Genomic DNA, 12,820 nt, shown 5'->3' with positions numbered 1-12,820 from the left:
CCTCACTACTGTGGGGCGGTGTAATGTGGCCCTGCTGTACCTCACTGTAGAGAGCCGTGTAGTATGGCCTGCTGTACCTCACTACTGTTGGGCGGTGTAATGTGGCCTGCTGTACCCTAACTACTGTTGGGCGGTGTAATGTGGCCTGCTGTACCTCACTGTAGGCGGTGTAATGTGGCCTGCTGTGCCTCACTGCTGTTGGGTGGTGTAATGTGGCCTGCTGTACCTCACTGTAGGCAGTGTAATGTGGCCTGCTGTACCTCACACTACTGTTGGGCGGTGTGATGTGGCCTGCTGGCACCTCACTGTAGGCGGTGTAATGTGGCCTGCTGTACCTCACTGTGGGCGGTGTAATGTGGCCTGCTGTACCTCACTGTGGGCGGTGTAATGTGGCCTGCTGTACCTCACTACTGTTGGGCGGTGTGATGTGGCCTGCTGTGCCTCCTGTGGGCAGTGTAATGTCGGCCTGCTGTACCTCACTACTGTTGGGCAGTGTAATGTGGCCTGCTGTGCCTATGGGGCGGTGTAATGTGTCTCTGTTGTACCTCACTGGGCAGTGTAATGTGGCCTGCTGTACCTCACTGTAGGCAGTGTAATGTGGCCTGCTGTACCTCACTGTGGGCAGTGTGTGTGGCCCTGCTGTACCTCACTGTAGGCGGTGTAATTTGGCCTGCTGTACCCCTCACAACAGGCGGTGTGTGTGGCCTGCTGTGCCACCCACTGCTGTTGGGCGATTGTAATGTGGCCTGCTGTGCCTCACACTACTGTTGGGCGGTGTGTGGCCTGCTGTGCCTCACTGCTGGGCGTGTGTGTGGCCTGCTGTGCCTCACTACTGTAGGGCAGTGTAATGCTGACCTGCTGTACCTCACTACTGTTGGGCGGTGTGATGGCCTGCTGTGTACCTCACTGTTGGGCAGTGTAATGTGGCCCTGCTGTACCTCACTACTGTAGGGCGATTGTAATGGCAGCCTGCTGTACCTCACTGTAGGCGGTGTAATGTGGCCTGCATGCCTCACTGTGAGCGTTGTAATGTGGCCTGCTGTACCTCACACTGTTGGGCGGTGTGTGATGTGTGCTGTACCTGCTGTTGGGCGGTGTAATGTGGCCCTGCTGTACCTGCCTCACTACTGTGGGGCAGTGTGTGTAGCCTGCTGTACCTCACTGGCCAGGCAGTGTGTGTGGCCTGCTGTACCTCACTACTGTTGGGCGGTGTGATGTGGCCTGCTGTGCCTCACTACTGTTGGGCAGTGTGATGTGGCCTGCTGTGCCTCACTACTGTAGGGCGGTGTAATGTGGCCTGCTGTACCTCCACTAGGCAGGGTATAATGTGGCCTGCTGTACCTCACTGTAGGCAGTGTAATGTGGCCTGCTGTACCTCACTGTAGGCGGTGTGATGTCAGCCTGCTGTGCCTCACTACTGTAGGAGCGGTGTAATGTGGCCTGCTGTACCTCACACTGCAGGCAGTGTAATGTGGCCTGCTGTACCTCACTACTGTTGGGCGGTGTGATGCTGGCCTGCTGTACCTCACTACTGTTGGGCGGTGTGTGGCCTGCTGTACCTCCTGTAGGCGGTGTGTGTGGCCCTGCTGTACCTCCTGTAGGCAGTGTAATGTGTGGCCTGCTGTACCTCACACTACTGTTGGGCAGTGTAATGCTGGCCACACTGTACCTGCTGTAGGCAGTGTAATGTGGCCTGCTGTACCTCACCTGTTGGGCAGTGTAATGTGGCCTGCTGTGTACCTCACTACTGTTGGGCAGTGTAATGTAGCCTGCTGTACCTCACTACTGTTGGGCGGTGTAATGTGGCCTGCTGTACCTCTCCACATTGCAGCCGGTGTAATGGCTACCACATGCCTCACTACTGTTGGGCGGTGTAATGTGTGGCCTGCTGTACCTCACTACTGTTGGGCGGTGTGATGTGGCCTGCTGTACTGCTACTGTAGGGCAGGTGTAATGTGTGGCCTGCTGTACCTCACTGTAGGCAGTGTAATGTGGCCTGCTGTACCTCACACTACTGTTGGGCGGTGTGTGTGGCCTGCACCTCACAGTAGGCAGTGTATCAGCCTGCTGGCCTCCCGCCTGTTGGGCGGTGTAATGTGTTTGCTGTACCTCACTGAGCGGTGTGTGTGGCCTGCTGTACACACCTCACACTACTGTTGGGCAGTGTGTGTAGCCTGCTGTACCTCACTGTAAAGGGCAGTGTGTGTAGCCTCTGTGCCTCCCTTGGGGCTGGTGTAATGTGGCTGCTGCTGCCTCACTACTGTTGGGGCGGGGTGTGTGTGGCCTGCTGTACCTAACTGTACTGTGGGGCGGTGTAATGTGGCCTGCAGCCGCCTCACTGTAGGCGGTGTAATGTGGCCTGCTGTACCTCACTGTGCATGGGGCGGTGTGTGTGGCCTGTGTACCTCCTGTAGGCGGTGTGTGCAGCCTGCTGTACCTCCCACTACTGGGGCGGTGTACAGTATATGTGGCCCTGCTGTACCTCACTACTGTAGGGCGGTGTACAGTATATGTGGCCTGCTCTATCTCACTGTACGTACTGTATGGGTCTGTGACCGCAAGAAGCGTTAAGTCTCAAAGTCTACAGAATTTCCCTCAACGTGATTATGACTGTGCAGTATACATGTGTAAATTCTTGGAGTATTTCTTTTAGTTATTGTAGCTAGAAACTCTAACACTTGGAGATACAACTGAACAATCTCAGGGTGGAACACATAGTCCCGTATACCTGTACTGCTTTGGCCAATGTGGAATACAGATTTTTTTAAAGTTATTGTACATAGAAAAATTTTTTAATGTCCTTAAAAAATGTATTAAAAGTTCCGATGGCTTTTATATAGAAAATTACTTGTACAGCAATTATAACATTTCCACACAGATTGATAACATTGTTCAACTTAATAAAATCTTGGAAACAGTTTATATCTTGTTATTTTGATGAAATGTGAATTATTATGAGATTGAAGATGAAACCAATGAAGGTGGTTGACACGTTGAGGCTCAAGTTATTAAGTGGCTCAACCTTCTGTATGTAAACAAAAAACAAATAGTTTACCTTGTGTGTTAAAGGCGGAGGTGGCAGTGTTGACGTCACCAGTTTAATTCCTTTTTCTTCCATCATCAAACTCTCTTATGTTTCTTCACTTCGTCTTCCTTGCATCTTGAGGTGAGGTGATGACATAAGGTAAAAACATTACTCCTCTGTGTTGCCCACAGCACAACACCGACACTACCCTGTAAATGTGTGTGTTAGTAGAACTGGACCCTAATATTTTACTGTAATAAGCCTCAGTGTGTCTCAGTACCTGAAGTTGGCACCGTTATAAGTTTCCAGCACTGGCGGGGCAGGTGTTAGTACAGTACAGTATGGCAGGCAGAGAACATCTAGTATCCTCCCCTGACACATCAAGGCTCACGGGTCAACAAATCACAAATGTGTGGTTTATGGACCAGCAATACTCAAATTCAATAATATATCACTAAATATTTAATTATCTGCAACACAATTCACTGTTACTTTACTCAGTTAAGATTCTAAACAAGTAAACTTGCACTTACCTGAAGCCTTTCTTGTTGCGTCGTGTCACTCTGTAAAACAAAACAATGTCAGACGCAGAATAACTATAGTCCCCGAGCAAACTGTTTTATAACCTCGGAAAATTTAGTTGTGATAAGCTGGTAAAAAAAAAGCAACTATCAAACCCACTTTATATTACTGTACTTTCTTACGACTAAACTCAACGAAACGGAACTACATTGGGTGAGACATGAGCTCTGCATAAGGTTAGGTTAGGTTAACAATTATTAGACTGTTGGCTCCCCGTTCTTGTATACATGAACACCTACACAAACCCTCACACACCTACACATACCAATACCATCTCACAGGTATATAATTAACCTCTGACCCCGTGACCACCTGTGAATTAAGGCACTAGGTATGCTAATTAACCCAATCACCATAAGGCATAGGTAATTGTTCACTATCACTATACCTGTACAGATCTAATTAATGCAGAGAAGTTGGTCCTTAACTGGGTATTAAAAATTAGTGGGAAAGTTAAATTAAGAGGAAAATTTAACTTGGGAACCTAAGAGAATCCATTTTTGTGTTGTAACTTAAGTGAATCAGTTAGATACGATCTCACATCACCAGTTAGGAGGAAAATTTAACTGATAACAACGAAATATTTTACAAGGTTTCAGTGTTTCATATTTTTTACACACACACACACACACACACACACACACACACACACACACACACACACACTCTCTCTCTCTTTATCCCACATCAAAATCCCGTGAAAGATCAGATCAGTTGCAATAATAAAAAACAATTTGCAATCATAGAGCGTTGCAAATCAATGACAACTTCAATGCCAGTTTGTTACTGAGGTGTATAATTAATTCTGGATAGATTAAATTTTTGGCAATGTGCACAGGTGAGATTATTTAATTAACCAGGGTGCTGATACCTGTTTAATGGGGAGGGACGAAGGGTGTGGTTGTGGTGGGGGTGTGGTGTGACGTTTATTTCAGGGAGAGAAGGAAGGAAGAGTGGGTATGGTGGAGGGAGGGAGCAAGGGAAGAGGGTGAGATAGAGGGAGAGAAGGAAGGAGGGTATGAGTGAAGGAAGGAGGGTATGGTTGAAGGAGTGAAGGAAGGGAAGTGGGTGTGGTGGAGGGAGGGAGGAAGCGAGCAACGGAAGAGGGTGAGATAGAGGGAGAGAAGGAAGGAGGGTACGGTTGAAGGAGTGAAGGAAGGGAAGTGGGTGTGGTGGAGGGAGGGAGAGAAATAGACAGGCAGATAGAGACCAACCCCACACACACACACTGAACTAATAATCACATTTAATCCTCCATATTCACTAACTATCTGCTCTAAAGTAATTAAGTCACACTAAACCACTAATTAACACACATGCAATTAGTGGAACCCGAGGAAGACGCGAGCAAGATGGCAATATTACCTTCAACGTGGGAATATAGTGTGTGTGTGTGTGTGTGTGTGTGTGTGTGTGTGTGTATGTGTGTGTGTGTGTGTACAGTATATATGCTTTTGTATCTGGACGAAAATTTGGGATGGATGGATGGATGCAGTAGCAGTAATAATATAATAATACTACTACTAATAATAATACAGTAATAATAATAATACAGTAATAATAATAATAATAATAGTAATAGTAATAATATAGTAATAATAACAATAATACAGTAATAATAATCAATAGTATAATTTTTATAAACTAAAACTAAAGGTCACCAACTAAACTGAAGTCAAACCAACAGCGTAATATTGAATTCACACATCGGCCTAAATTTACTGAATAAAATCTCTTATCTATAAGATATTATATAATTTAACTAAATTATAAGTAGAAATATAGAAACTATATGTCGGAGATGAGATGATGAAAGGAAAATGTGATAAAATTGTCGACATAATTGAGGTAAATAATGATGGTTTGCTGTTTAAAGATGGCGGCTGAGTTTATGTGGAGACTGGTAACCTGAGATAATAAAACCAACAAATAACGACTTACTTCACTAATTTACCTCAACCAGTATTACCTTGTGTGAATATAGGTCAGGTTAAGGCAGACATGGAGGGTGAGTGAACAAGAGTAAAGTAATAACGACCACTTGACGTACCTTATCACCACGCTGACACACACGTAATATTGGTTTTATCTTCTCTTCTTCCACTTTTTCTTCCATCACATATTTCTTAAAAACTTCCTGGACGACCTATTTATACTTTTCAGTTGGTCTCACGAACTTAACTGAGGTTATTGTGGATATTTGAGGTGGTTTTGCGGGAGGCCGGGGAGTGAGGCACCTCCTTCAACCATCCCGCCATTATCCCTCATCCGCCTCCTTCACAGAAAACGAGAATAATTCCTTAGAATACTATACTGTATACTAAATTCACTAAATAATACTACATTAACTTAAAAATAAGGTAATTAAGCTTGTATCTTCTGGTAGTTGTGTATACTGTGTTAATTAGTGAGTCAATTATATTAGCGACATAATACGCGCTTTATCTTATACCATCACAGGGTAAACACGTTAATTATTATGCCATGGCTAAACATTTATTCAGTATAATTACACATATAGTGCAGGAATACAAATAATAGTAGATAGATAAATACATGGACAGATACTGTATAGATAAACAATTAGATTTGAATTTGCCCCACACGGGGACTAGTTTATTGGGCACCTTACATCCTGTGCAAGGTGAAGCGTTTACAGCGCCCAACTGGGAAGCATGCGGAGTTCATGCTTGCCTTCATAACTCATGCATTAAGGGCGTAAAAGCCTGATGGGCCATGGGTTTTGTTAGCAAGTTACATAAAGTGACAGAATGAGTGTGGGGGTAAAATTCCCGGTACATTTCATCTGTTTATGGAAAAACGTGGCAGGTCCCTAGTGCCAGGCCTGTCTCTAGGAGGGATATCTGGTCAGGGAGGAAAGAGGTGTTGGTAACGGCTGAGGACCTGTAGGAGGAGGTCATAGGGCAAGTGAGGATGTAGTGAGAGTCGGGTTGGCCACAAAGTTTACAAACAGTGCGGCCAGGCTCAGGGTTGCCAATGTACTCCCATAGGTACCTGTACCCTCGGTGCAGTCTCATGTATATAATCTGTTGAGATCGAGTCAGGGATTGATACTCCTTGTAGTGGAGGTTACAGCGTCATAGTGGCGCTACCCCGTTGTTTCAGGTGTGCCCAATGTTCGTCGAATGCTTCTCGTTGTGCTGCGTGTATGCGAGACAAATAGACTGATAAAGATATTCATTTATGAGGTCAAAGATCAAGTGTCACTCCATTACTAGCCTATACAGTGCCCGAGGATGACCTTGAAAGTCAATTCAGCCATCAAACCCAGAGTGCTAAGGCCATAACCTAGCAACAAGAGGATGAAACCCCCTTGAAGGTTGTCCATAGTCAGAGGTCGAAACTGTGAGGCTTCCTCTGACTCGTCGGAGGCCCCTGGGTCACCTTCCTGCAGGCGATTCAAGAAAAACCATAAACAGAGGAGACTTAGTCACCTGGGTGCCCTGACATACTTACTGTAGGTGAATCAATACAATAGGAACGTTGTATAGTCACCTGACATTCTATTTAAGGTGAATCAATACAATAGGAACGTTGTATAGTCACCTGCCATTCTATTTAAGGTGAATCAATACAATAGGAACGTTGTATAGTTACCTGACATTCTATTTAAGGTGAATCAATACAATAGGAACGTTGTATGGTCACCTGCCATTCTAAGGTGAACATTTTAAAATTTTCGAGTGATTTTTGGTGTTTTTAGGACAAGTAATCTCAATGAGTTTATTAATACCCCATTTTTATTAGACTGGGGCTTTGTTGTACACCATTTAGATACCTGCATTGTCTAGGTACACTCTTTATATACTTGCACTATCCAGGTACACTGTATACCTGCACTGTCTAGGTACATTATTTGTATACTTGCACTATGTACATGCTGAATCAATGTAAATTTGTAGAACACATTTACTGAATATATATATGTTTATCATATCTATCAATTAGCAAGGGAGTGTGTGTGGGTGAGCATAATATTTGGTGCTATTATACGAAAACCTACATAAAACTGTACACACAAAAGTACTAAACGCTAGATAGTGTACCCACCTGCTTGTTCCTACGAGTAATCTTGGCTTGTTTACTCTTAATAATTATATCAGCTAACCACTTCTTGGCTAGACCGGCCTCCGTCAATTTCCTGATGATGGTGTTGAACTTGGCTATGTAAGGGACGTATTTAGGATAGGCCAGACCTATCCCAAAGGGCGCTATGTATTCTCTCATCACGTGTAGGGATGCCTTGCCTCTTCTGTCAGTGTAGTCTACTGATGATGGTGTTGAACTTGGCTATGTAAGGGACGTATTTAGGATAGGCCAGACCTATCCCAAAGGGCGCTATGTATTCTCTCATCACGTGTAGGGATGCCTTGCCTCTTCTGTCAGTGTAGTCTACGGCTATTGTGTAGTCCAGGAAGCCCCTACTCTCTAAGAACGAGTACCTGCCTGTAGAAGATCATTATGTTTACCTGTATAAAGCATTTAGTGTCATCTTACATTTGCCTGTCGTTATATAGCAGGACTAAAAACGTCAATTTGTCTTGTCTCCTATCTTACACACACACACACTCTTTCTCTCTTTGTCTATGTGTCAGTCACTTTACCTCCTCTCCACAACTCACCCTGGACAGTACGTTGAAGTCCCTCACTAGTAGAAGGAACATGCTGGTACCTCTCAGCCAGGAACCTTACATACGGGTCAGCATTCTTCTCCATCACTCTCTTGAGGGTGTACCCGATGCTCCCCACGTCCACATCCTTCTCGTGCAGTTGTCTGTGAGTGTCGATGGGTGGCTGTTCCAGGTGCACCGTCAAGTAGGATACGAGGGATCCCTTGTAAGCCACAGCCAGGATGATAAACGCCATACTCCACAGAAACACGAAGATCCTCAGATGAGATGCTGTGGGGACACGCATCCAGGAGGTATTCATAACACAAGCGTACAGCAGCAAGCAGATGTTGGCACTATGACGGAACCAAGGAACCTCCTGTGCTTGTCCCTCCTTCAGATTGATTATAAACCCAAGCCTCGTTATCCCCACCAACATCAACATCCCCGCCAACACGGAAATAAAAATAGCGACCCAAGTCTCCAAAAGAAAGGGCAAACCCAGAGCCATCCACTGTGGCAGAGGTCCAGGCACGAGGTTCACAAAACACAAGTATTCTATATCATATTCTTGTGACATGTCAATAATGGCGAAGTACTGTTCCATTATATACAGGTCTGCCACCCCTATGTCTGCCTGGCGGTATTGGAGATCTCCCATCAACCCCGTCCAGGAACCATTGTCTTGTTCCCAGCCCCACATCTCCCCATCAGACGGTCTGCTGAAACTTACACTGAAGTTCACTGCCTCGCTCAGGGCCCTCACTACCTGTGTGGGATGTTGATGCTGTTAGTTGAGATGATGCTCCAGGTTACACACATCGAGACCCATTCCCCAACTATGCAACTGATTATTTTCAGCCTTCCGACTGCCATGCTCTTTCAATAAGCCGTTAATTATTATTATTATTAAAAGTATACACACAAACATTCGCAAAAACATACATACACAAAAGTATACACATATGAAGTAAGAAAAAATAATCCGTTTTCCAACTGGTTATATAAATACCAACTTCGTCTTCCAACTAAAAATATAACATCTGTGACCTCAACTTCCAAGAAAATTATTAGTTAAAGGAACTTTAAGTTTATCAAAAGGGGTTAACATCGATGATTCAATATGGAAATATTAGTTAAAGATATGTTAAGTCAGGTCAAGTCAAATTAGTTAAGGTTCGATTAGATCAGGTCAGGTTAGGTTGGATAGTAGGTTGGGTCAGGCCAAGTTAAGATAGGTCAGGCAAGTTAAGTTAGGTCAGGCCAGGCTAGGTAACTGTTAGGGTGTTTAATCTTCAGGTAACCCCTTCCAGAAATCTTACCTCAATATCAACACCATACAGAAGATGTTCCCCATCCTCCTGTTCCTCCATAAAAATCCTGGGAGGGAAGTGAAAGGTCACGACCCTCATCCTGCGGCCGTGGAAGTCCATCAACTTATCAGGGAAAAGGTCCTTCTTGTCCTTGGTCACTAAAAGTCCTGCTCGCCAAGTCAGGAGGGATCGGGGACTAGGGAGGCCGTATGGGGTGTTCGTGAAAACCTTGAGAGTCGATGAACTTACACCAGGGCGCACAAACAGGAGGTTAGACATGGTGTTAATCTCCTCTAGTTTCAAGAACTCTTCAAGTGCCGTTGTCTCGCTCTCAGTGACGATAAGATGTTTACGTGAGAGGAAGTATTTGTCCCAGTCTCTGTTTGTTTGCAGGAAGAGATTCTGTGCATGAGAGATATCCCTAGCGAGCGTTACATACACAGGACAGCGCATCACTGTGTTCAGATCAGTATCCAGGAGAACATTAGATAGATTATGACCTAAGTTGAAGATGATCCATGGTGATCCTCTTGTACTGAGAAAGTGACCCATCATGAAAGATCCATAATCCATTAACGCGCGCTGATCCATGAGATCTGATCCAGAATCTATGTAAATGCCTCCTTGTCTCCCTTCAAGTGTGGGCGTCTCGTGGAATATTACTGTAGTACACCCTTGAAAATATTCGTTCTCTAATTCCTTTATGAACTGAGCCACCAGTTGTGGGAGAGACTCAGGTAATTCAGGGTGGGATTGAGGTAGTTGAGATTGGGATTGAGGGAGTTGCAGAGTCATCGTCAGCCCAATCATCAGCACCAATGACCAGCACAGCTTCCTGATAATGTTAAAATTAATTTTAAGATGGCGTCCTTATTAATAACATAACAAAAATAACTTACAAGTATTTCTCTAATCACAGTTCAGCAATCAGTGCACATTACCTGATTAACACAAAGCATGTTTAATCATGACGCAGTAATAATAACAATACATCGACTAGCTTACATTTTGAGAAGGGGGAGAGTAGGTCCACCTCCCTCAGTGTACCAGATGTCACTACCAACCCAATCTCCTGCACTGCTCTTATATACCCTCATAACCTAAGCTACCACCGAGCCATTATGAACCTCATCAAATGTTATGGTGAACAGTGCTATATCCTTGTCTGTCTGTCTCCATGAAGCTTCTTGGTTTATCCTTGGTCAAGTCAACTAACTCACTGTTTTCTAGTCTGTATACCTGCACTACATATGTACATTGTTGGTATGCCTCTACTCTCACTCTATATATATATTTTACATTAAGTATTATATTTTTTTACCATCATTGTATCACTCTCTCTCTCTCTCTCACAGTAAGACAGAAGCAATCATAAAGTGGTCAGTTTTTCACCACATTTCTTTTCTGGCCTTAATCAACTTTTGAATGTCACCTGATGAAGAAGCCTCTCTCACTTGAATTCTTTTTCTATTTATCTATCTCTTATTGTACGAAACCTTTGAGTATCCAAGTAATGGATTATTAAATAAAATTTCCTCAGTGGAGAGAGAGAGAGAGAGAGAGAGAGAGAGAGAGAGAGAGAGAGAGAGAGAGAGAGAGAGAGAGAGAGAGTAGTCCATCTCCTCTCTGACCTTAACTATGAGGGAGACGCCTCTAGTTGTTTTTAAGACTCGACCTTTATTAAGAAAAACATTAAAATCGTAAGAGAGAATTAACTTTTTGTCTAGACTAGAGGTCGAGGTATAAGACGGCCCTAACTTAACAGAGCCACACAAAGGATCACACTTGGTTCACTCAGTCAATATTGTTAATTTTGTATGTGTATTTTTCTGGCTAAATAAAGGGGTTCAATATCCTTATTAAAGGGTTGTGTAAGTTATGTTTTAGTCTACGGTAAAAATTCATAGAAAATGGCAGGTTTTGTGATATACTGTACCTGTAATTGTTCATAAATGTACATGTACAATTACTATACAGGGTATACACTGAGACACATTTACTGTACATACACACACACACATACACTGCATACATTTGCTATGCATACATACAGGGTATACATACACACATGTACATTTTCAGTACACACATTGGATAACTACCGTACACAGTAGAATAAGTCATAAACGTACTGGGACTCAAAGCTGGTACCCGGTTGTATATACACAAGACAACAGGTAACTCAAAATTGGTACAATGTTGACTGAACATTCTGATTTTAATAGAAATAATCCATGATTCACTAACATATTGCTAACCTAACCTAACCTTTAGTACTATTGTCAATAAGGGTAATGCTTGGTGGTTCATTTCATCTAATCTTAGACACAGTAACTATGCAAATGACTCCTGTGATTTAAGACAAATCAGCCACTCAGCAGCATGTATACCTGTATAGAAACTGTGCTAATGGTTGTATACATACACATAATTCTAAGTAAACCAAATGATTAATATTAATTTTGAACTATTCTTTTGCATCCTTAACAATGATTGGATCACCTCAAGATGAGCCTCCAGCTTATTTGAATCTTTTTCACATTATCATTATATTACTACATTTCAACATCCAAGATCTATAAGTGTGTAACAGAGGTTAGCAACAACACCACACAACACAACACAACACAACACTACACTACACAACACTACACCACACTACATTACACTACACTAAACCACACTACACTACATTACACTACACCACACTACACCACATTACACTACACTAAACCACACTACACTACACCACACTACACTGCACCACACTACACCACACTACACTACACACTACATTACACTACACCACACTACACGATACCACACCACACTACACAACACTACTTCATCAACAAATAAATATTGTAAAAGATATAACTCTTAATATTCATTCTGAAATGGCAGTTAAGGAATCCTTACTCCTATCTCCCTCCTTGTGCAAAAATTAAATACAAGAGACAGTAAACGTCTACAATGGCCACCGTCCCTATAGTTAACTTACATTGATGATGGCCACCGTCCCTATAGTTAACTTACATTGATGATGGCCACCGTCCCTATAGTTAACTTACATAGATGATGGCCACCATCCCTATAGTTAACTTACATAGATGATGGCCACCGTCCCTATAGTTAACTTACATTGATGATGGCCACCGTCCCTATAGTTAACTTACATTGATGATGGCCACCGTCCCTATAGTTAACTTACATAGATGATGGCCACCATCCCTAGTTAACTTCCAATGACGATGGCCACCGTCCCTATA

At 43.4% G+C, this 12,820-nt stretch overlaps 2 protein-coding genes across 2 annotated transcripts; both read right to left on the bottom strand.

Annotated features, from left to right (window-relative positions):
* Nucleotides 1-6,680: 6,680 nt before the first annotated feature.
* Nucleotides 6,681-7,885, bottom strand: LOC121856262. Its single transcript, XM_042351667.1, has 2 exons — nt 7,679-7,885; nt 6,681-7,016 (listed from the first exon to the last, which is right to left on the bottom strand). Exons 1-2 carry the CDS (start codon nt 7,853-7,855, stop codon nt 6,843-6,845), a joined length of 351 nt encoding a protein of 116 aa, XP_042207601.1. The 5' UTR covers nt 7,856-7,885; the 3' UTR covers nt 6,681-6,842.
* LOC121856204 (glutamate receptor ionotropic, delta-2-like) lies at nt 7,884-11,076 on the bottom strand. The gene is made up of 4 exons (XM_042351550.1): nt 10,557-11,076; nt 9,561-10,386; nt 8,251-9,007; nt 7,884-8,074 (listed from the first exon to the last, which is right to left on the bottom strand). Exons 1-4 carry the CDS (start codon nt 10,646-10,648, stop codon nt 7,884-7,886), a joined length of 1,866 nt encoding a protein of 621 aa, XP_042207484.1. The 5' UTR covers nt 10,649-11,076.
* Between the last annotated feature and the right edge of the window lie 1,744 nt (nt 11,077-12,820).

The sequence above is a fragment of the Homarus americanus genome, unplaced genomic scaffold, assembly GCF_018991925.1.
Source record: "Homarus americanus isolate GMGI-L3 unplaced genomic scaffold, GMGI_Hamer_2.0 scaffold48016, whole genome shotgun sequence".
NCBI lineage: Eukaryota > Metazoa > Arthropoda > Malacostraca > Decapoda > Nephropidae > Homarus > Homarus americanus.
This window is presented reverse-complemented; position numbering and strand designations above follow the sequence as displayed.